At 39.0% G+C, this 23,681-nt stretch overlaps 2 protein-coding genes across 4 annotated transcripts; one reads left to right on the top strand and one right to left on the bottom strand.

Moving 5' to 3' along the window:
- Positions 1-25: 25 nt before the first annotated feature.
- On the bottom strand, positions 26-7,191 carry crybgx (crystallin beta gamma X). Its single transcript, XM_054771359.1, has 6 exons — positions 7,088-7,191; positions 6,845-6,893; positions 5,168-5,289; positions 3,674-3,809; positions 1,881-2,020; positions 26-204 (listed from the first exon to the last, which is right to left on the bottom strand). Exons 1-6 carry the CDS (start codon positions 7,129-7,131, stop codon positions 72-74), a joined length of 624 nt encoding a protein of 207 aa, XP_054627334.1. The 5' UTR covers positions 7,132-7,191; the 3' UTR covers positions 26-71.
- lctla (lactase-like a) lies at positions 2,623-23,389 on the top strand. 3 transcript variants are annotated; one of them, XM_054771357.1, is made up of 19 exons: positions 2,623-3,826; positions 7,506-7,621; positions 9,344-9,516; positions 9,685-9,755; positions 9,895-10,017; positions 10,790-10,921; positions 11,979-12,139; positions 13,044-13,131; positions 14,688-14,797; positions 14,886-15,014; positions 15,111-15,206; positions 17,067-17,121; positions 17,196-17,357; positions 18,216-18,490; positions 19,641-19,767; positions 19,889-20,088; positions 20,165-20,228; positions 20,332-20,405; positions 23,041-23,389. In XM_054771357.1, the coding sequence occupies exons 6-18, from the start codon at positions 10,804-10,806 to the stop codon at positions 20,403-20,405; spliced, it is 1,659 nt and encodes a 552-aa protein (XP_054627332.1). In that variant the 5' UTR covers positions 2,623-3,826; positions 7,506-7,621; positions 9,344-9,516; positions 9,685-9,755; positions 9,895-10,017; positions 10,790-10,803; the 3' UTR covers positions 23,041-23,389. The 3 variants fall into 3 exon arrangements, with proteins under 3 accessions (XP_054627332.1, XP_054627330.1, XP_054627331.1); XM_054771355.1 differs by lacking the exon at positions 20,332-20,405 and having other exon boundaries at positions 2,624-3,826; XM_054771356.1 differs by lacking the exons at positions 7,506-7,621; positions 20,332-20,405 and having other exon boundaries at positions 2,624-3,826.
- The last annotated feature ends 292 nt before the right edge of the window (positions 23,390-23,681 follow it).

The raw sequence follows: 23,681 nt of genomic DNA on the forward strand, positions 1-23,681 counted from the left end.
TTTTGAAAAAGGTCATTTTGGCAGAAAGGGGGGGAAAATGTTTATGAAAGTCTTTGTAAAAATATGTACAGTTAATTGAAGCGTACTCTTCTCATAGAACCCACAGTGTTGTTCTGGCTGCCCCAGTCTGAGAAGTTGTTGTAGTCTCGTTTCTCCAGGACGTAATGAGGCCCTCTGTAGTTTGGCTCCTGATACACAACCCACCTGTGGATACACGGCAAAGGTTAAAGACCCTAACCAAACACACAAAACCAAAAAAAATGCAATTGTCCAGTGCCTTGACTGCCATTCTATGCAATGTATGAGGGGTGTAGCAGTATAAAACTTTCTTAAATCCCATCATTGCTAAAGGTTGCCTGCCAATAGGTCTATAAAATAAGCAACAAAACAGTGGTTCTCCACTGGTGAGTCTCAAAACTGTAAAAATAGTGGGTGGGTCGTGACTTATTGACCATTGGAAAATGTGGGTCCCAGATTGAGACCATTTGACCCTGCAATAGAAGACTAAATTCATGATCAATCCCATAACAAGGATAGACACCCTGTTTTGATGCTTTTTCTTTATCTTATCTCACATGACTGAATCCATAAGAACCCACGTGTGTCATCACTTTAAATATCCTATGTGTGTGTGTGTCCAATACAGCTTTGTGCTTGATTTGAACTCTTTAAATCCCCAAGTGACAGGAAATATTTGATTACATTTAATTAACTCATTTTTTTTAATTTTCCTTAACCTTGCACAAGCTATATAGTGTCACCTTCTGATTAAATAAATTCCACTTCTTCCTACTCCTTTTTGTTACATGCTGGATTGTGCAAATGTAACCGCATAATATCATTTGTTAAAAGCATGTCTGAAACAAACCATAGAATACCATGTTGGACTGGTTGTCATTTGACTGTCATACCTGTAAACACTCCCGTTTTCACCGGGAAACTACCGTACTTTCTTTCCCGATGCCCCTCGTTTTAATTGTTTCCCGCATTGTGCAGTCTAGTCTGCTCGGCAATATTCGTGCAACATCGGCGCAATACCGCCTGTAAGCCGGTAAAGTCCGCCCTTCAAAATAAGAGTTTACCATCCAGCCAGTCATAATTGTCTATGCCTCACTAGGGTCACGGGAGAAGCTTACCAATTAAATATAATTGCATCACAGTAGGCAGTCAGATTTTACCCCAGCAGCACCCCAGTATCGTGGGGGGTGGCGGGAGACACGAGAATTTCTGTCATTTTCCTGGAGGGTTTCTCTTACTTTGAATGCGAGTGCCGAGGACATGACTTCCCTAAAATGGCAGCGCGTCAGGTATGCTAGCTCACTGGCTGCATTAGCATTAGAATTGATAAATGGGTTAAAATAAAATAAATTTTAATTTAACTGGATGTGCGTAAAATATGGCAATTCAACCATAATATATTTCTTGAATGAATTAATAAAAAAGATAGGAAAACATTGCTCTTAGCCGTAACGTATTTGTCACAACAGTACAAATGCTACCGTTTCAATTATTTTGAAGGAATATATGTTCTTTCATTCAGTTGAAAGTAAGTTAAGCACAAAAGTGTCAAGTTGAGGCCTTCTCAAATAGTGAATACATTTAGCACGAGTAATGTAACATCACACAATTTTGACAATGTGAAGTATTTTTTTTGGGGGGGGGACCATCAGAAATGTGTTATACAGTATGTGGTCCTCTTGGTCAGTAGTATATCCCCCCCACATTTCACTTTAAGTAGAAATAGGTCTGGGTTCTTACGGGTTAAGGTTGACAACACCTCTGTGAGACATTTTGGATGAGAGTTACGTCTAGCACTACGACATCTTAAAGAATAAATCCTGTTTCTGTCGTTGTCCAGAACCATGATGAAATGCGCTTACGCTCCTCCCAGCACACGGATGGAAGCTAATCTGTTGAGGCTGTAGCGGCTCATCAGGTTGGGAATGTCATCCTGGATCTCCATCTTCTTACCGGAGAAGCCGGCTCGCTCAAAAAGCTGAGCTCTGGCAGGGTTGTTGTCCTGTGAAACACACAAACCTTTTCCATTGAGTGCCATGTATAGAAAAATGTACACATACATTTGAATTCTTTGAACACACTAATCCAATGCGATTAGATTAGGCTAGGGGTTACGGAGTCCTGTGTAGAACTGCAACAATTAATCAGTGAATCAATGATTAATCGATTATCCAATTAATCGTTTTGGTATTCGATTAATTGGTTTTTTTTTTATTAAAAAATGTAAATATCCTTGGATTTCAGCCTCCCAAATGTGAATATATATATATATATATATATATATATATATATATATATATATATTTTAAGTCATCCATGAAAGCAGACTTTTTATCTTTATGTTTTAGCCAAACAAGATATTCACACACATCAGCTTTGTCTTTGGAAAACAATAATTGACACCTTTGCATCTTTTCTGATATGTTAGTGATAGTGAAATCACTAGCTGTTTGTGTTTGGTTCATATTGATTCGGTCCGTCTCAGCAGGGGTGCACAAGCTTTTTCAGCCTGCGAGCTACTTTTAAAATGACCAAGTCCCAAAGATCTACCTTCTACTATAAACATAGAAAATATTTATATTTATAAATATGAGTATATGTGTACTTTGTACATGTATATCAGGGGTGAACACACTTTTTCAGCATGCAAGTTACAGTTGACATGATCTATCTCTTCCTATAAAACATATAACATATTTAAAATCTAACCGGTAACTTCGAAACCACTATACTAAATACTAATGATTAGTATTTCACATTCACAGTTTCAAAGTTTCCAGGTAATCAAGGTAGGCGATATCATTCAATAATTCACAATTCAATTTAATATGGCAATAAAGATAATTTCACATAATTCCTCAATAGTTGTGTACATAACCTGAGTACCGGCAATATGCCAGTCAAAATAAATATGCAGCGTTCATTAGACACACAGGTCATATATTAGTCCAGTTAGCATTTGCTATCAATTACAGATATACAAGAAATGAAAATGATTATGCAAAAGACGATTTAGCCGAAGAAAGGTTTCAGCAATGGGCACATTTTCCAATTAATCATGAAATAATAGTATAAGAAATGGAAGTGTAGAAATGTGTTTCTATAGCCCTCTACAGTCCTGGACGCGAAGCAAAGCCATCAAACAATTCAACACAACTACATCACTACAAGTGAACGGATAACATTTGTTATAGATACAGTATAGGCATGTTACTGCTGAGTTAGTTTACCCGTAATCGGAGTAATAAAGATGCAAGTTGAATTTCCATGTGCCGCCGATTGAGCCGTCTGTTCACCACTTAATATTTGCCGCAGGGGAGCAACAGCGAATAAGGAGGGGAGCTTAATGTCAGCTGACTGATGTCACATGACATCTACAAAGTAACGACCTGTGATCGACGTAATGGGCACCCCTGGTCTAGGGCCTAACCGATTGAGAATATGATATTTAGTCACAACACTAGTTCTGTGTTACGACATTTAATGGTTCTGAACGCTTGACTTTAAATTAATTAGAAATGTAATTTTGGTCCGTAAACACGAGTCTTGCTTGAGAACTAGTTACAGCGCGGCCCGGCGGAAGATGCTACTTCAGACACACCTGCGTTATAGTGATCATGTGATGTTTTCTGTTGTCACCTGTGTGCTCTCTCACCTGTTTGACAGCTCGCACGGAGGAGATGTGGTCCACCTGTGCACACCACTTGTCATAGCAGTTGTACTCTCCACGATCAGACATGTCCCACAGGTACTGGCGACCTCGGAAGTTCTCATGCTCGTAACCGATCCATCTAAATGGGACAGCGAGGTGAGTCAATTTCAATCATTAGTATATTTGATTTGGATTGATTAGGGCAGGGGCGTGTAAACTTTTTCCACCAAGAGCCTCATGCTGAAAAACCAATGACGGGCCACTTTCACATTTTCTAAACCAACCCATGTAGATATACAGAGACATTTTTTATATTAAAAAAAAAACAACAGCCTGTATCTCAGCTTTGTGTTATTGATGAAAAAAGCGCATTATTAGAATGAACTTTTTCTTTATATTACACTTTCTTTCATTTTTTTTTTATTTTTTAAAAATATTTCAACTTTCTTCTTGTAATTTTTTTCTCATAATATTATTACTTTTTACTCTTATTTTGACTTTATTATCATGTTTTTTATTATCACTTTTTCCCAACCTAATTTTCCAAAAATTGCAACTTTATTCTATTTAATTCTATTCTATTTAATTCTATTTAATTAACTTCATGCATTTTTTCTCTTAATATTATAACTTTACTGTCCTAATATTTTGTCTTTATTTTTATAAAATTGATGCTCTTTTTTTTTTTTTACAATTTTTTTTAAACTTTTTGATTTAGTGGGGTTTTTAGAATGTGCCAAGGGCCAATAAAAAAACAGCTGTGGGCCGTAAATGGCCCCTGGGGCGCACTTCGGACATCCCTTGATTAGGGGAAGAAACAATGCTATCATTGATTTCCAATAAAGGTAATCTTAATGTACAAATTAAATGATGCCCTTTTCACTGCTCTGCAGGTCTTGTACGGTGGATCCCCGTACAGTTGCGATTCAAAAAAATATTTTTTTGCACAGAAAAAAACTCTCATGCACCTTAAATCGGTGATTATTTATAAATACGTGATAATACAAGTAAAATTCCCACAGAAAAGCGCACAATTTTTACATGTTTATGTCTTTATGCTTCACTGATAATATTTGTTCATTAAGCGATTCGCACTTTGTTCTGGGGCTTGAATGTACCACAGACACATATGTATTACAATCCGGCCTCAAAACTTGCAGCGAGGTGAACAAAAGTAATATGGTGGTAAATCGTTACTGGAATTACAACAAGCAAGCAGTGAGGATTATGTAGACGCGACTTGGAGAAATGCCTTCTCTGACTTCTTCTCAGAACAGGGCAGCCTCGTACTACTGTGAGCCGCTTCAGAGTGAGGTGGAGGTGGCCCCCACAACAGACGTAAGCACGATTAAAAATAAACATTTTTAAGGGTGCATCAGTTACTCGCAGATTTTTGGCATTTGGACGGTAACTCTCGAGATAATCTAGAGTCTACTATACTGTATTAGCATTGTTGTAGTGACCTCTTGTTATCTGTAGATGGCACTGTGCACTTACGCTCCACTCTCCACCTGCACAGAGTTGCATCTCTCTGGAAAGTTCTTGTCACTGAGCCTGGCACAGTCAGAGCTTAGGTCCAGACGCCTGCCCGCAAAGTTCCGCTGCTCATAAAGGGTCACCTAAAACAACAATACTTGGATTATGTATGTGGCCAAATGAGATTTGTTGAGTATTTATGCACTCTTGGCTCACACTGTGGCTTTTCTTTACCTTTAGAGAAGAGCAATGAGCAACATAGAGTATTTTGCAATACAGTAATCCCTTGTATATTGCTGTTAATTGGTTCCAGACCTGACTTTGATAAGCAAATTTCTGCAAAGTAGGATTCCTTATTTATAATACAATATTTTTGTAGTTAGAGCATTGAAAACCTGCTTACGACCTTCTAAATACAATTTTTAACATTATTAGAGCCTCTCAACATGACATAGACATAATAGCAGACAATAAGCCATTTAGGACATAAATAAGCCTAATGCTCGTGTGTGTTGCTGTAAATGAGTTCCGGTGCTAGGGGAGCTGAGTGGGGGGGTGGACAGGAAGTGACATCGGGGCTTGAGATTTGAGTTTTAGCTTGGTGTGGGTTACGGCCGAGATTATTTTGCCTGTTGTGAGATCACAACATCAGAACTGACACCTAGTGACCATTGTACCATACTACATATCATCGCAACGTCTTGGAACGCTTCTTGGAATGCCTTATGTTTGTATTTTAATTAATTTGGTCATTTAATGGTTAGCTTGTTGGCCACACAGTCAGGAGATCGGGAACACCTGGGTTTGAATCTCCGCTTAGGCATCTCTCCGTGCGTGTGTGGGTTTTCTGCGGGTACTCCGGTTTCTTCCCACATTCCAAAAACATGCATGTTAGTTTAATTGGAGACTCTAAATTGTCCGTAAGTATGAATGTGAGTCTGAATCGTTTTTTGTCTATATGTGCCCCGCAACTGACTGGCGACCAGTCCAGGGTGTACCACGCCTCTCGCCCGAAGTCAGCTGGGATAGGCTCCAGCATACCCTCGCGACCCAAGTGACGATAAGCGGCATAGAAAAAGGATGGATGGTCATTTTTGTACACAAAACTGATTTAATTTAGCCAAAAAATATGTAACAGTTGCTTTCAAAACCACAAAACGGCATGATTTATTACCGTAATTAATATATTTTTGAAAAACCATGCTAGAGTCCATCCATCCATCCATTTTCTATACCGCTTCATCCTCATTAGGGTCGCGGGGGCATGCTGGAGCCTATCCCAGCTGACTTCGGGCGACAGGCGGGGTACACCCTGGACTGGTCGCCAGCCAATCGCAGGGCACATATAGACAAACAACCATTCACACTCACATTCATACCTATGGGCAATTTAGAGTCTCCAATTAACCTAACATGCATGTTTTTGGAATGTGGGAGGAAGCCGGAGTACCCGGAGAAAACCCACGCGCACACGGGGAGAACATGCAAACTCCACACAGAAATGCCCAGGGGAGAATCGAACCCAGGTCTTCCCGATCTCCAAGCTGTTACTGTGTTGGCCAACGTGCTAACCACTAGACCACCGTGCCGCCCCCATGCTAGAGTGAAGCTGCAAAATTCTAAACGGAAAGTGGCGAGGGATTACTGTAATTTAGTTTGGGGAAAAAAAGAACTTCAGATACCATTAGTTTGACTCACCCTCCCACTGGACCCGTAGAAGGCACGTTGGAGCACAGACCCCAGCTTGCTGTGGATATAGACATATTTTAATCACATATTGCAAAGATGATGTATACAATTACACGATTATGTCCAAAATAATTAATCCCATCAATATTCACATAGACACATTTTTCTCCTCAGCTATTTTGAGATGATTTGGGATGGCTCATGTTGCAGCGCACAGGTCCCACCACTTATTGCAGGTCGCTGTCAACATACCTGGTTGGTTGGACTAATCCTGGGACCTTAGTGAAGATGTTCATGTCAGCTCGGCGAGGCCACACCAAAGCTCCTTAAATACAGAATGCCGGGTCAAGCTGACAGCTGCCAGAAAGCTCACAGTAGTTCTCCGCGCTATTGATATGCTAAACGTGCGACTCCGCTTCATGTTGTCTGCTGTGTGGACACACAAACAAGCCAGGTAACACAATTGGCCGTGTGCTTGAAAATATACAAACGCAACAAGGTGAGAGAAACATCCCACATTCCGACATGTTCATGTGTGCACAGGAAAGTGCAGCGCTGGCTGTTTTAGCATGGAACAATTCAGCATTTTGTGCAACAATACACCTCATAATAATGACTGTATTGACGCTTTGTGTGGCCTGAGCTCCAACACAATGTGTTCTCTGAACAGGTCACGACCCTCAGAGGGGCTTCGCTCTCCGTACAGGTGCCCAATGGGAACATCATGACTTTTGTTACTGTTCCACACCACATTGGTTCAACTTACTGTGCTTGGGGAGCAGATTGGTAAGTAATGCAGGTGGGCATTACTGACAATTTTGGTATTCATCCGATACCAAGTAAATGCAGGATAATATTGATACTGATACTGATACTGATTTTTCAAGCTCTTTGAATGATTTTATGATTTTGACTTTTCTTGACCATGATTCTAATCAGAATAAAACACATACATATAAACAAATTTATTTGTGAAGAATTTGACAACACAATAATCCCTCACCACTTTGAGCATCAAATTTTCATCTTCACTCACGGTTCACGGTTTTTCAAAATATATTAATAAATCAGGCTCATCATGGATGGATACGGCCTATTAGCCAAAAAAATGTCCATATTTAAGCAAATGTTACTTATTTCTTGCCTAAATGAAGCATATTCAAGGATAAAAATGGCTAAATTAATACAAATATAAACTAGAGAAGCAGTCGGACAACGTAGACCTCCGCCAAGCGCCATAGTTCCCCCCATATTGTGATTCACACCAAAATAATAACCCTACATTTTTTTGGATCAGTGTTTGATATTTGGTAGAACCTGTTGTAAACTTGTCCTGTATTTTTTTCAAAGTGCCTTGACCATTTTTTGTGGAGTTATATGCACAAATGCCGAAAATGGTCCTATCTTGCAATGCCAAAGAATCCTTTAAAAAAATTCCTGGATCCAGATGGTGATCCGGATCACCCCCAAAATTTAATCAGTTTTCCATATCCCATTTCCGACAATTCCTGAAAATTTCATCTAAATCCATTCAGAACTTTTCAAGTTATTTTGAACACAAACAGATAAACGCCGGTGAAAACTCCACGCTTTGGTAAACATTCAAAAGATGCACTCAAAGTCGCTGTGATGATACCGTATGTAGTACTCTACACCGGTCACTAGGTATCAGTAATGTTACTGTTCAGTGACAAACACAAGCACTAGACTTCATTGCTGGAACAACAGGCTTTTATTGCAGGTTTGAATTATCTCGCAACAGGCACAATAATCACTAACATGGGCTACTGTTGCGGCCAAGCTAAAACTCAACTCTGAACCCCGATGTCACTTCCTGTCCGCCCCCCCACTCATCTCCCCTACCACTGGAACACATATACAGCAACACACTCAAGCACGAGTCTTATTTATGTCTTACTATGTCCACTATATTGGGTAATACAAGTCTAAAGTTGACTATTGGGGTGTTATTTCATGTCTAGGGGGCTCTATCTAATAATGTTGAAAACTGTACTTAGAAGGTTGTAAACAGGTATTCTATGCTCTAACAACAAAAATATTCCATTTATAAAAAAGGAATCCTACTTGGATGAAATTAACTTATCACAGTTAACCACTAACTGTATAGCAAAACAACAATATAAGACAATATAAAAATAAAATTCCCTTTCATTACATTCCCTTTCATTCATACAAACTGTTCGAGGAAAATAAAGTAAATAGTGCAAAATACTATTTTATATATATATATGACCAAAAACTGAATGTATCTTTATTTTTGTTCTATCATTTTGGATCTGTTTAACACATACCATGATATACATCAAAATATGTCACATGACTAATTGAGTCCACAGTCCATCAACCTTGCTTACAGTGCCAAAATCTCTACTTGTTCCAAAAGGTCTGTTAGCCACAGCAGATTTTTACACTTCACTGATTTCAAAAGGAGTGGGATTTATTGTGTGTGTGTGTGTGTCTGTGTGTGTGCGTGTGTATGTGTGACAGAGAGAGATTGGACTTGCTGTGTGTGAGCTGATGAAAGCAGGAAATCCTCTGGATGCTTCACTGTATTTTGTCACTGGTGACAGTGGTGCACATCCAAGCTGTCCAGAAGTTTGGGGACCTTTCTTGTGTTTTGGAGCATTTTCCAGCATAGCCCAGAGCAGGACAAACAGCAGGTCAGGCATGTATATGTATGCACATGTATATGAATGCACATGCATATGTATGCAAATGTATATGAATGCACGTGTATTTCTCCACATGTATATGCATGCACATGCATATGTATACGTTTGTACATGTACTGTATATGTAAGCACGTGTATATGTGCTCGTGAATGCAGGCCACCAACTCGGGACCCTCACTGAGCAAAGAGTCAGGTGTCGGGACAGGAGCGAGACGGCAAAGTTAAATGTACAGCTTTACCTACTTTCTAAATATCTTTTGGCGTTTTCAAGATCCAAAAACCGGACATGTCTCTTATCCTGACAGTACTGGACAAGCTGTCATACTTTCTGTCTCTCATCGGGTTTTGTGTGAGCGTGTCTTACAGCTGGCGCAAATGAATCCAGACTCAAGACAGGAGTAATCTTTACAGTGGATATTAAACACCATTCCCCCAAGTTCATGGTTTGAGTTAGGATGCTTTGATTCACCACCCGTGGACGTCTGACACGTGAGTTGAACTCTTTTGCCCTCACTGGAGATGGTTCAAGTTTAACCCATAAAAACTAGACCCTCTGGCGAGCCGATTTTGTATCAACATTTGCCATGTAAGTGTTTTCATTATTAGATTAGATTCAATTTCAGACACAATTCAGCCCTAAATATGCCTCACACACTTACAAAACGCACGTAAAATATAAACCACTAACTCACACACCACTAATGAATGAAAAGGAAGATGATCCATGAACAGATGGAATTGGAGTCAGTCACAGCATACAACGATGGTGCGTTCAAGGACGCCAAATAGATTGTGAAGTCTCAACACTTGATGAAAAAACATTATCAGTGAAGCACAAAGACATAAATGTAAACATTGACTTTTTTTTAATAATAGTACATGTTTTGTGTAAATATTACCTGTGTTATCATGTATTTATAAATGATTGCCAATTTTGCAGAAAAATAGCCTATTGTCCGAGAAAAAAATTAAAATAAACCAAAAATCTGCGAATTGGCGGGACCATGAATACTGAATTGTCAATGTCTATCGACTCTACGTCACGTAATGAGAACTCAGTGAATTAAAGTCAAGCACAGAGCTGTATAAGACACATTTTAGGACATTTTACTTGATGATACGCATGTCACTGTGGGTTCTTATGGGTTAGGTTTTAATAGTATAATAACTAATTTTATTTGTAATGCACTTTTCAAAGAAAATTTTGCTAGTCTTGCACTTATAGCCCCAACATCACTATTTGAATGTGCTTGCGGTCTAGGCTCCTGGCCAAACATGATGAAGTTGGGGTGTGTGCATGTGTTTGCACTCATGCTGTGTGTGTCAGCCACTGATGACTTTGACTGGACCAAGAATGACAAAACGCCTTTCTACTATGGGACCTTCCCAACAGGTATGATTGCAGTAAGTTTGAGAATTTGGGTCATATCAAATCACAAGTATCAGAGGGCCATTCCACCAAATCTCTCTGTCAAAAAAAAATTACATTTGTTACATTTTTGTTCAACACTTAATCTGATAATACACATATTGAACTCCTCAAAATGTGTACTTCAATGTCATAGGCAAGGACTATCACAAATATGTAAAATATATAACATTTATGAAGGATTTAAATTATTATATTTCATGGTAAAGTCTACTTTTTAGAATCGGGGACAGGCAATATATTCTATTTTACCAGTGTTCAATGTAGTTTAAATTAAAACTTTAAATTGTATTCATTAAATATACAATCAGATCGATGTGCAGGACACTTTTTAAATACATTTTATTGTGCATTATGCATTTTACTTCCTGGGAACGCAAATGGCACTTCTTCAGTGAAAGTAAAGGAGCCAAAATCAATAACAAATGAAAACAAAAAAAGCAATTTTGTACACTATAAAAACTGAAATGTAAGGTAGATGAAAAGTGAAAATACTTATTTTTGTCTAACGAGATTTATATTCTAATATTTTTCTTGAATCATGTGTGCTTACATTTGAGCTACATTAGGTAAATTAAGGAAAATTATGTTATATCTATATATTTTATTTATATTTTTCTATTATGATACAGAATAGTAAAATGTGACTTGAGAAAATGCTTGAAGGAAGTATATTTTTTAGTTCCGTTATTTGACTTATCTTAAGAAATGAATGTCTGATTTGAGTAGCCTCCAAAGTACGGAATATTACCAAATTGGTCTATCATAGAACATGTTAGGTAAAAATAAATACGTTGTTAGTCAAACGAGTATTTTTTACAGAGATTTCAGGAATTTAGAGTTTTTGCAGCATTTTATTGTCTCAGTTCATGGCATGTCACGCAATAATTGAATGTTGATTGGTGTTTGGGCTTTTAGATCGCGTCACAGGTGTTATATATATTTTTTCAAATATTCGATCCGGTAAATTTGTCCAGTATCAGAACAATACAGACCATATCAGTAACCTCTTTGTCTGCAGGCTTCTCCTGGGGGGCTGGCAGTTCTGCTTATCAGACAGAGGGAGCGTGGAATGTGGACGGTAAAGGCATGAGCATTTGGGATGCATTTACCCATAAAAAAGGGAAAATATTCCAAAATGAAACTGGCGACTCCTCTTGTGATGGCTTCTACAAATTCAAGGTGAGAGAGACCAAATGGGGGCCTTGTATTCAACGGTACAAATGCCTATATCGTATATTACTGTCACCTGTGTTTAACTTATGATATAGGGTTATGACTTTCAAAGTGCTTCATTGTTAACTCTGTTGGTCACAGTAGCTCCTCGATTTTCACAGTGGTTACATTCCAGAGCCACCAGTGAATGCTGGAAAATCATGCGTAATTGAGTCTGAGACTGATGGAAGAATATAATACGTTTATATATACGTTAAAATGAGGTAAAATATTGTTTTTTCAGCAAGATGAGTAATTGAAACGCCCATAAAAATGTCTATGTTTGACACACTGCTTGCAACTCTCCCTCATAACCCTCATGCTTGCTTGACCTCGTTCTCTGCCGATCAACATTTGGTATAAAAGTGACTGTTGTAATTATTAGATTAGATTCAGCTACACAACCCTCGCCTTCTCTCTGTAAAATGCCACACACTCTTAGTAGTATAAAATGTATAGGTACTCAATAATGGATGACAACGTACGAGGGCCGATGAACATATGGAACGGTGTAGAAGTTATACATAAGTTTCAGTTTTGTGTCTCACAGCAGCTATGGTGCATTCAAGGACCCCCAAACAAATCTCAACTCAGCTTGCCGAAAAACCATTATCAGTGAAGCATGAAGACAGAAACATGTAAAAATTGTATAAGCGGTACATGTATGCTGTACATTTTAGCTGTATTATCACATATTTATAAATTATTACCGACTTAGTGTGAATGAGATGTGTTTTCTGCGGAAAAAGGCTGTGAATGCTGAATTGCGACTGTGTGTGCGAGGAGCCACTGTACACCCTCAAAAGTACCACTTGACTTGGGCGCATACTTGCTATTGTACAATAAGTTGACGATAGCATTGTTTTTTCAGGATGACATTAACTTAATGAAGGAGATGAAGTTGAATCATTATCGTTTCTCCCTCTCCTGGCCGCGAATTTTGCCAACTGGGCTGAAAGGTAATGTCCAGAATCATTTGGTTAGAAGGGATTGCTAGTTGGAGACGTCTCTGCTAGTGGTTCTTAGCTAAAAAATCAATCAAAATTTCAAGACCAGTTGTCAGATTGCAAGAATTTACATTTGGACTGTCTTAAGGAGGTTCTAAGTAAAAATGCAAAATGAAGAGCGAGACAAACATTTTTTTGAGTAAACAATTTATTGCAAACAAACATTAAAGTGAAATAGGCTGTTCATCAGCTGATCAAAAGTTTAAGACCACAGCTTTTAAAAGCCAAAATCTTGGCAAAAATGTGGGTTCAACGTAATTTTCTGTCAGGTATTCACACTGTCGTGATCTCTTGAGGGCAAAGGCAAAAAAGCTTTCTCTCTTTGAATGCGGTCGTATTGTTGAGCTGCATAAGCAAGGCCTGAGTCATTTGAAACTTCATGAAAGATCCTGACGGTTATGGAACAAAAAAGTCAAGTAGTAGGCTCCAAAAAATGTCACCGGCCCTGAGCCGGAGGATCCCATTGGTTGTCGATCAACACGGGGCCATCCTCGACCTAAATGAAGGTTGTTACTTGTTGACTGCAGTCCAATAACCATCAGACATCGTCTGTGAGAGAAGACTTTTAACAAGAAAAATGTCTTCAAAGGCCTCGTCTCCTTCAATGCTCCTTTGGAATTTGCACAAGAGCACCAAACATGAAAGGCGGAAGAAAGTTTTAGTCGCTGATGAGAAAAAATTGATGGTCCTGATGTCTTCCAACATTACTGTCATGACAAGGAGATCCCACCTGAGATGTTTTCCACACAGCACAGTGGAGGGGGCGCCATCATGATCTGGGTTGCTTTTTCCTTCAATAGAACAATGGAGCTTCAGGTTGTGCAGGGGCGTCAAACAGCATATGGCTATGTGGAGATGTTGCAGGGGGCATCCCTCATGACTGAAGGCCCTCATCTGTGTGGTAATGACTGGCTCTTTCAACAAGACAATGCTGCAATTCACAATGCTTGCCTGACTAAGGACTTCTTCCAGAGGAACAACCTCTCACTTTTGGACCATCCTGCATGTTCCCCTGATCTAAATCCAATTGAGATGGCAAGGGAAGTGAACAAAAATGGACACCAGTTCCAGACAGTGGATGCCCTCCGTGAAGACATCTTCACCACCTGGAGCAACGATCCCACTAGCCTCCTGGAAACATTGGCATCAAGCATAGCCAAACCAGTTTTTGAGGTGATGAACAAGAATGGCTACTCATTACTCAGTCCTTTTTTGAACATTTTATTTCTATTTTAGGGGGGGTTCTGGTTTTTTTGAGCTGCAGTCTTAAACTTTTGATCAGCTGATGAACAGTCTACTTCACTTAAATGGTTGTTTGCAGTAAATTGCTTACTCCAAAACAAATCGTCTCACTCACATTTCTTCTTTTTGCTCTACTTAGAACCTCCTGAAGATCCAACGGTGCAAAATTTAAATTCTTGCAATTTTTCAAATGGTCTTAAAATTGTCATCAGGAGTGTACGTATGTGATGTACTGAATGAACTTTCATTGGGTGAATCTCTTTTAGGTGAATACATCAATGAAAAAGGAATGAAATATTACAATGATCTTATCAACATGCTGCTGGACAATAAGATCACTCCCATTGTTACTTTGTATCACTGGGATTTACCACAGGTGAAAGTTGCACGGTTTATGTTAGAATTTCCATTTTTTGGTTACAAATTAAACCTGACATTGTTTAATTCTCTCACTGAACGTCCAGGTCTTACAGGAGAAATATGGCGGCTGGCAGAATGTCAGCATGGTCAACCACTTCAATGACTTTGCCAACTTGTGCTTTGAAAGATTTGGGAACCGAGTAAAGTATTGGATTACTTTCAACAATCCCTGGGTGTGTGAAGTTTATGAAGCGGTGCCTACACTGAAGAGACACAGGAGAATCATGTGACAAGGCCTTCTAATCAGTTGTATTCTATTGTCATTTCAGTCCATTGCTGTGGAGGGATATGAAACAGGTAAACATGCACCGGGTTTGAGGATGAAAGGAACAGGAGCTTATACAGCTGCACACAACATCATAAAGGTAACTACTGTGGAAATCACACAGATATAGTCTGTTTGTGTGTCTTGTATTTAGATACAGTGGACGTTCTGAGACCAGAATAATTCACATGCTCATAATTTTTGACACATGGCTCGCTCCTTCCCCATTCTCATCCGATTTCAGATCAACATTTGCAATAAAAATTGTAATTATTAGATTACATTCAGTTACAGAACCCTCCCCTTCACTCTTCAACTAGGAACTAACAAGCTAAATGCATAGAAGGACAATCCAGGTTTAAGCCTTAAATATGCCTCACATTTTCAGTTATAAAAGTATAAGCGCTCACCACTAATGACTGATAATCGATCGAACAGATGGAATCGGAGTCACGGTCTAGCCTTAAGTCTGTTCGTCAAGGTAGTGCTTAGAGGTGCCAACTGTCCCTTAAAAACGTAATCGTTCCTTATTTATCAATGAAAGTACATGTCCCGTGTTGAGCTGAAAAGGACACACTTTGTTCCGTATTACCGTGATGTCAGTGAAATTAATGAATAACAGTGCGCTTTATATAACTGCAGCGTCCCAAAACAGAGTTCGATATGTTTGCTGTGGGGAAAAAAGGCCTATTTAAAACAATCTAAAACAAAAAATGAAACATTTTTGAACAAATGTCTGCAAATTTGTGGGGTCGCGAATGCTGAATTGCGAACCTGTGGGGATCCATTGTGTTTAGCCAGGACAATTCCCTGATTCTTGCGAGACAAGCCACAACTCATTACAGTAGTCCCTCGTTTGTTGCGGTTAATTGGCTCTAGACCTGACCGTGATAAGTGAATTTGTGCAAAGTAGGATTCCTTATTTAAAAATTGAATATTTTCATAGTTAGAGCATTCAAAACTTGTTTACGACCCTCTAAATATGTTTTTTTTTTAACATTATAGAGCCCTCTAGACATGAAATAACAGCCCTATAGTCACCTTTACACTCCTATTACCAGCAAAATTCAAAGCGCTCAGTGGCAAAGGATTACGATACTGTACACCAGTATGTAAGAACATAGCAATTATAATGAGGAGTGCTGTACTGTATGTGAAAAGGATTTTTCATTTGACATTTTGTGTGTAGTGTTTAATCAGCTGTATTGATTAACATATAATAATGATACGCCATAATCACAGTTCAGTACACACGTCTGTTTTCAGGTTGCAGTTCGGTTCATTTTTTTGTACAGCAAGGGAACAAAATGCAAAACATAGCATTGCTTAGCTTAAATGATTTCTTTTTATGATTAAAATTGAAGCATAAAAAATGCAAACTCCGAGGAGTCAATTCTTCAATAAATAGAATTCTCAAATAGAATTGAAAAATTATTTATAGTCTGAAATATTATTTTATTCATTATATGATCTTATGGGATTATTATGAGCATTGCTGGTGTTATTATTGATTATATTATTATATTAAAGTATAATGTTTATAATATTTTTCCTATTGGTTAATAGTTTCCTATTGGATTAAGTGAAGCATAATAGTTCCAGCTTGTCGCCTCGTCCCTCATATCTACTGAAAAATTGCTTGTTTTTGTCCGTTTACATACTGTATTTCAATGGGAAGTATTCCCAAAGAGGAGATAAACAATAGAAGAAGGTCTTGTGTTTCTGGCTTCTCCTTGGCACTTTCGGAAGCCATGACTCGCGCTAACCAAAACCTGGGTTGCACTGTATTTGTATTTAGAGGCCTGATGTGAGGCACACTTCCTGTTCCTCACTTAATGTGTCGGAAATCGGTATGCCTGTACCAAAAAAAATACACTTATGGATACATACACCATTACACCCCTAATATTTATTGTTAGATACTGAGGTCTTATCATTCTTCCGATTTTTTTTGTCACAGGCGCATGCCAAAGTTTGGCACACATATGACATGCAGTGGAGGAGCAAGCAGAAAGGTATTCTCACATGTGATATACTTGATATTCTTTCTCCATATTTGTCCATGAGACAAACATCAATTTGTGTCCAGGTCTAGTTGGGATCTCCCTGACAGCTGACTGGGGTGAGCCAGTGGACATCAGCAACCAGAGAGACATTGAAGCAGCAGATCGATACATCCAGTTCTATTTGGGATGGTTTGCCACACCCATCTTCAATGGCGACTACCCTCAGATTATGAAGGATTACATTGGTATGTCTTGCTCACAGCCCACCTGCTAGTTTGACATTGACTTTTTCCTGCAATTTTTTTCCAACACAAGAATATAAGCGACCGTCAATTATTAGATATGATTCAGCTCCAGAACCCTCCCCTTCTCCCTTCTGCCTCACACACTTATGAAACACATTTAAAGTATCAACTGTATAGCTCCTTACCACTAATGAATGATAATGTAAGATGATCAATGAACACATTGAATCACATTGAAGTCACGGTGTAGCCTTTAGCCTGGTCGGCAGGCTAGTGCTGGAAGATAGCAGGCGAGAGAGGGAGTTTCTCTAAGCCACATCTACATAATCCACACTGCTTGCCTGTTGTTATTCATGTAACAATTTACCATCATATATTAACTTGTGTTTTGAGGGCGGATTGACTGGCTTGAAGAAAAAACATTATCAGTGAAGCAAAAAAGACATAAACGTAAAAATTGTGGACTTTCTAACAGTGGCACATGTATGCTGTACATTGTACCTGTAATATCACATATTTAAAATTTTTACTGACTTGTGTTGAATGAGAAATGTTTTCTGTGGGAAAAAATGACTATTTTCGGAGGAAAACATTTTGGTTTTTGACCAAAATTCAGCAAATTTGTGAGGCCGTGAACGTGCAGGGATCCTCTGTGCATATAGAGGATACACCTGAATGACACCACACCTCAAATTTGGTGGCTTTCAAATCAAAATTTTTTCTTACCGGCACACAAGAGATGACCTTGGTAGCCACATTAATCATGATGTACAAAATTAGCAGGGATCAAATACTTTCCCCATCCACTGTACAACAGCTGACCAGTTAGTATACTGACATGTCTTTTCTCTCCATTAGGCAGGAAAAGTGGCCAGCAGGGCCTCGGAGCTTCCCGGTTGCCTGTCTTTTCAGTGCAGGAGAAGAGTTACATCAAGGGTACCTGTGACTTCCTAGGCCTCGGCCACTTCACGACCCGCTATGTCACTCATAAAAATTACCCATCAAGCATTGGGGACAGCTACTTTGCAGATCGGGACCTCGCTGAGCTGGTTGACCCACGGTGGCCCGACCCTGGCTCTGAGTGGCTGTATTCTGTGCCCTGGGGCTTCAGACGCTTGCTGAACTTTGTCAAGGTACACAGAATGTACAGATTTATTTATGAACAGTCCAGCTTTCGTCTGACTAGATCTAGACTAGACTAGAGCTGTTCTATCTAGTCTTTCAGCATGAACTGATGAAGCCTGCTCGGAGGTGAAATGTCTTCACCTGTCATGCTCAAAGACTAGATAGGACAGCTCTAGTCTAGCTCTAGTCAGACTAGAGCTGCTCTAGTCTAATATGACTACAGCTGGACTGTTCAGGTTGTCTTCAAAGACATTAGAAGATGTTGTGTCTGTCATTCAAGCATGCTCAAAGACTATCTAATCTTATCTTGTCCTATAAACTCTAGTCTAGCTCTAGTCAGACTAGACTAGAGCTAGATTGGAATTTGTGAGGTTGTGAATGTACAGTCAGACTAGACTGCAGCTCTAGTCTAACTAGAGCTGTCCTATCTAGTGTTTGAGGATGAACTGATGAAGACATTTCCTCCTCTCATCCTCATCCAAGCAGACTTCATCACTTCACACTCAAGAAATAGAAACCGTTTTAGTCTAGCTTTAGTCAGACTAAAGTAGACTAGAGAAATGATGAAGCCTGTTCGGATAACAGGCGAATTTTCTAAGACAACTGAGCAATCCAGCTCTAGTCTGACTTGCGCTATCTAATCTTTGAGCATGAACCGATGAAACCTGCTCTGATGTGAGGCGAAACGTCTTCTATGACAACCTGATTCAACACCCTGATAATACAAGGTGACAGTTCTCAGTCTGTTTGTGTGACATTTCAGAGGCACATCAGACTGGAAAATTACGAGTCTTGAGCAGCGGTTTTCAATTATTTTCTGTCATGCCCCATATTTGGGACACCTATAACCCCCACCATCCCTCAACCCCACCCAAATTGATTGACTATTTAGAAGTTGATAATATTTATTTATCTGTACAAACCACTGCACTGCACTTCAAATAATTTCCAAGTTAAGTTTACTCACCAAACTATCTGAGAGGCACTTTAGGAGCTTTTGCATTTGGAGGTTCCACTGTATTCTGGTGGACTACTCAAAGAGAATGACAAAGTGAAAGAGCAGACACTATGCACAGTACAAGATTAAGTACAGGTGACAGTGGTTCGAGGAATACATACTGTATTTATCATGAACGTATTTGTAACTCTCCGCCATAGGCTCAATATGCAAACCCAATGATCTACGTGACGGAAAACGGAGTATCGGAGAAGATTCTGTGCACTGACCTCTGTGACGACTGGAGGATGCAGTACTTCAAAGACTACACCAATGAGCTGCTTAAAGGTGAAACCAATGTACTGCTGATTGCAGTACTCCCAGCTACATATTGGCAGTATTTCGCTTGATTTACTTGACACGACATGAATGTTTGATTTTAATAATTTTAATGATTTTGATATTAAAGCTATAAAGGATGGTGTGAACGTGAAGGGCTACACCGCCTGGTCGCTCCTCGATAACTTTGAGTGGGATGAAGGCTACTCGGAGAGATTTGGACTCTACTATGTGGACTTCAAGAGCAAAAATAAACCACGCTACCCAAAGGCTTCGGTTCAGTACTATAAATGCATCATAAGCTCCAATGGCTTTCCAAATCAAAGAGAGGTAAAACTTCACTTCCACTCACTACCCGTAACACCTCCAGGAGAAGATGCAGATTTATTGTGAAAGGTTTTTACAGGTGGAGAGTTGGAAGAGGACAGCTAGAGAGACATGTTCTTCTAGTAACCAGCTCCTGGCAGCAGGTGAGCACGATCAAGCATGCGCAAAACAAGGGCTGATCAGGCAGGTGGGGCCAGTTAGATATTCCATTATCTAATGGGGCTTTTCTTTGTTTCGCCCCTCCAGCTAGAAGAAAATCCCAGGGAGGTCAGGAACATTCAGGAATGCAAAAGACTTGGCCAGTTCATGATGAAGTTTAGGTACAAGCGTTGATAACTCAAGTCTTTATCATTCTTTCAGCAGACGGCTCAGCGCTTGCTTCGACTTTGCCTTTAAATGAAAGGACATTAATACAAGTACAAGAGTTTCACAGTAATTTCATAGTAATATCCATTTGAGATGATGCTTGAACTTAATTTAACATTATATACCGTTTATAAATATATATATATATATATATATATATATATATATATATATATATATATACTGTATATATACACACACACACACACACACACACACACTATTATGTATGTACAGTACGGTAGATCTCCACTATTCACAGGATTTGCATTGTAATCAAGCTTGAGCTATGTCTATGGTGCAACTGTATATATCATATATCATACATTAATTTAATGAACGAATAATGAATTAGCTTGACACTTACACCCGTACTCACACAAAACAAACCATCAGGAGGTCATCCAACCAAGCGCCTCCCTCACTCACGGTGTGACCAAAGATAACAGCAAGCAAAACTTACATAATATAATCCTCCTCCTCCATCCTTTTTCTATGTATAATATAATATAATATAATATAATATAATATAATATAATATAATATAATATAATATAATATAATATAATATAATATAATATAATATAATATAATATAATATAATATAATATAATATAATATAATTGCAGTATTGCATTAAAGTGATACTTGCATTAAAGTGATACTTAAGTCTTCAAGTGCTACGGTGATATGAACCCAACACCCAGTGGCAGACTTACCAATTTTGGGGCCTAAAGCCAGGGGCCCTCGTCATATGTTCTTGTTACAAAAAAAAGCAGGAAAGGCCACCTCGAAGGCCTCTATCAATATACAACCTTGCACTAAATTAAAACGGGGTCAACAGAATGAGAGAACAAAGTTTCAGATATAAAACCAGTGTATGTCAATAAATTCCAATCATGGAACAGTCAGTCCATTGTAGTGTGGGGGAGAGAGGAGCAGATAATATGAAATTAGCTTTCAGATGGCTTTCTTTTTTTCTGATATTTGTTTGTTAGTATGCTAACATAATTATACATGAATATAGTTGGTGGTTGCTGATGGCTATGGTGCTGGTTGGGGCGGGGGCAGCTGGTTGGGAGCCCCCTACTGGTTGGGAGCCCAAGGCAAGTGCCTGCTTTGCCTTAATGGTAGGTCTTCCCCTGCCAATACCAGTACTACAGCACCTCAGTGTATGACATTTCTCCGATTAGCAATAATAATAATGTCACACTTAAATTAAAGCAGTGCTTCTCAAATGGTGAGGCTAAGTGAGGTGTTGGGGGGTGTGTGAGAGTCAGGGGGGACTATGTATACTTGTGAAATTTCTTCCAAGGTTGGCAGGTCTGTTAGTGTTTTTATTCATGCTTGAACCATGCTGGTGCCAGCAACTCATGCAGTGGTTTGTGCAGATCAATATAATAATATTACAGGTTCTTAATAGTATAGTAATCTCCCTCCACTTTGTGCTTCGAATTTTACGGCTTCACCCAATCAAAAATATTTGTAAAATATTTTAAATTAATTAATAAATCATGATTGCAGCTTATTAGTAGTAAAAATATGCACAATTAAGCAAATCGCATATATTTTTAAGCATTTTCAAGAATAAAAATGGCTCAATTAATGTCAAATACAAAGACTCATTCAAAGACATTAATGACAGATAGCATTCTACACTGGTCACTAGGTGTCAGTAATGTTACTGTAATGTTTGGCGAGACACACAAGCGCCACACTTGATGGCCAGAACAACGGGCTTTTTATTGAATTGAATGATCTCACAACAGAGGCTCCAACATGCCCCTGTGACCCTAATGAGGAGAAGCGGTATAGAAAATGGATGGATGGATGGATCTCACAACAGGAACAATAATCCCTAACACAGGCTACTCTTGCGACCGTAACCCACGCCAAGCTAAAACTCAACTCGGAACCCCCAACTTCATCTCTTGTCCATCCCCCCACTCAGCTTCCCCAGCACCTGAACACATTTGCAGCAACGCACACGAGCACAAGTCTTATTTACGTCTTAAGTGGCTTATTTTCACTTATTATGTCTTCTATATTGGGTAATACAAATGTAAAGGTGACTATAGGGGTGTTATTTCATGTCTAGAGGGCTCTAATAATGTTAAAAACTGTATTTAGAAGGTCATGAACAGGATTTCTATGCTCTAACAACCAAAATATTCCATTTATAAATAAGGAATCCTACTTTGTGGATATTCACTTATCACGGTCAGGTCTGGAGCCAATTAACCGCAATAACAGTAATTAACATAAGGGATTACTGTATTTCAAATTGTATGCAACGTGCAACTGTGCAAATTCAACCATTTTTACTTAATAAAAAAAGAAAAATAAACACAGTTGAACAGACAAATATTAATATTAATTTTCTGTTATCATTATTTGTTTTATTTTGAATGATGATGCCTCCCCAGACTGAATGTCGCTGGTGGAAGGTAACAATAGTGAAATAGTGTGTTCGAAAGTTTGTAGAAAGTAAGCTAACTAGTTAGGGTTCACTAGATAGGTAGTTTGCATGTGCAGCTACTAAAAATCTTGAAGTCTTACTGATCTTTCAGTGTCTCATGTGTGTTTCAGATCCGCTGATAGGCCACATGGAGATGGTCACAGAGATTGTAGTTCCCACCGTGTGCACACTGTGCATCATCCTCAGTGCGGTGTTCCTTATGTTCCTGCTGCGAAGACGCTTCTGAGAGTTACACACTGAGATGTTCTCTTTTCACCCAACCAATTCCCTTGTAGAAATAAATCTGCCAATGACTCACAAGCATCCTGTCAACACCAAGTGTTTCCTACCCTGCAGTATGCTTGAATGGACTGAAGTGAACACATTGGTCCTGTGTGAGTTTGGAGATGCTAACCTTTCAGACTGCTGACAACTGAAGAGATACTACATTGTTGATCATTTTGAAAATATAAAACATAAACACTGTGGAGGTGTCATGTTGTCTGTGTTGTGAATCAAAAGTCACAAGCCAAACTAAACTACGTATGTCACACATATGAAGTCAACCAAACCACTTCAGCTCATTTAGTAAAATATCACAAACAGAGAATTCATACAGCTTATTTTATTGTTTATACCACAGGTGTCCAAAGTGCGGCCTGGGGGCCATTTGCGGCTAGCAGCTATAATTGTATCGGCACGCAGCACGTTCTAAAAATAATAATAATTATCAACAATCAACAATATCCATCCATTTTCGATACCGCTTCTC

Source organism: Dunckerocampus dactyliophorus, chromosome 3 (genome assembly GCF_027744805.1).
Source record: "Dunckerocampus dactyliophorus isolate RoL2022-P2 chromosome 3, RoL_Ddac_1.1, whole genome shotgun sequence".
In the NCBI taxonomy this organism is placed as follows: domain Eukaryota; kingdom Metazoa; phylum Chordata; class Actinopteri; order Syngnathiformes; family Syngnathidae; genus Dunckerocampus; species Dunckerocampus dactyliophorus.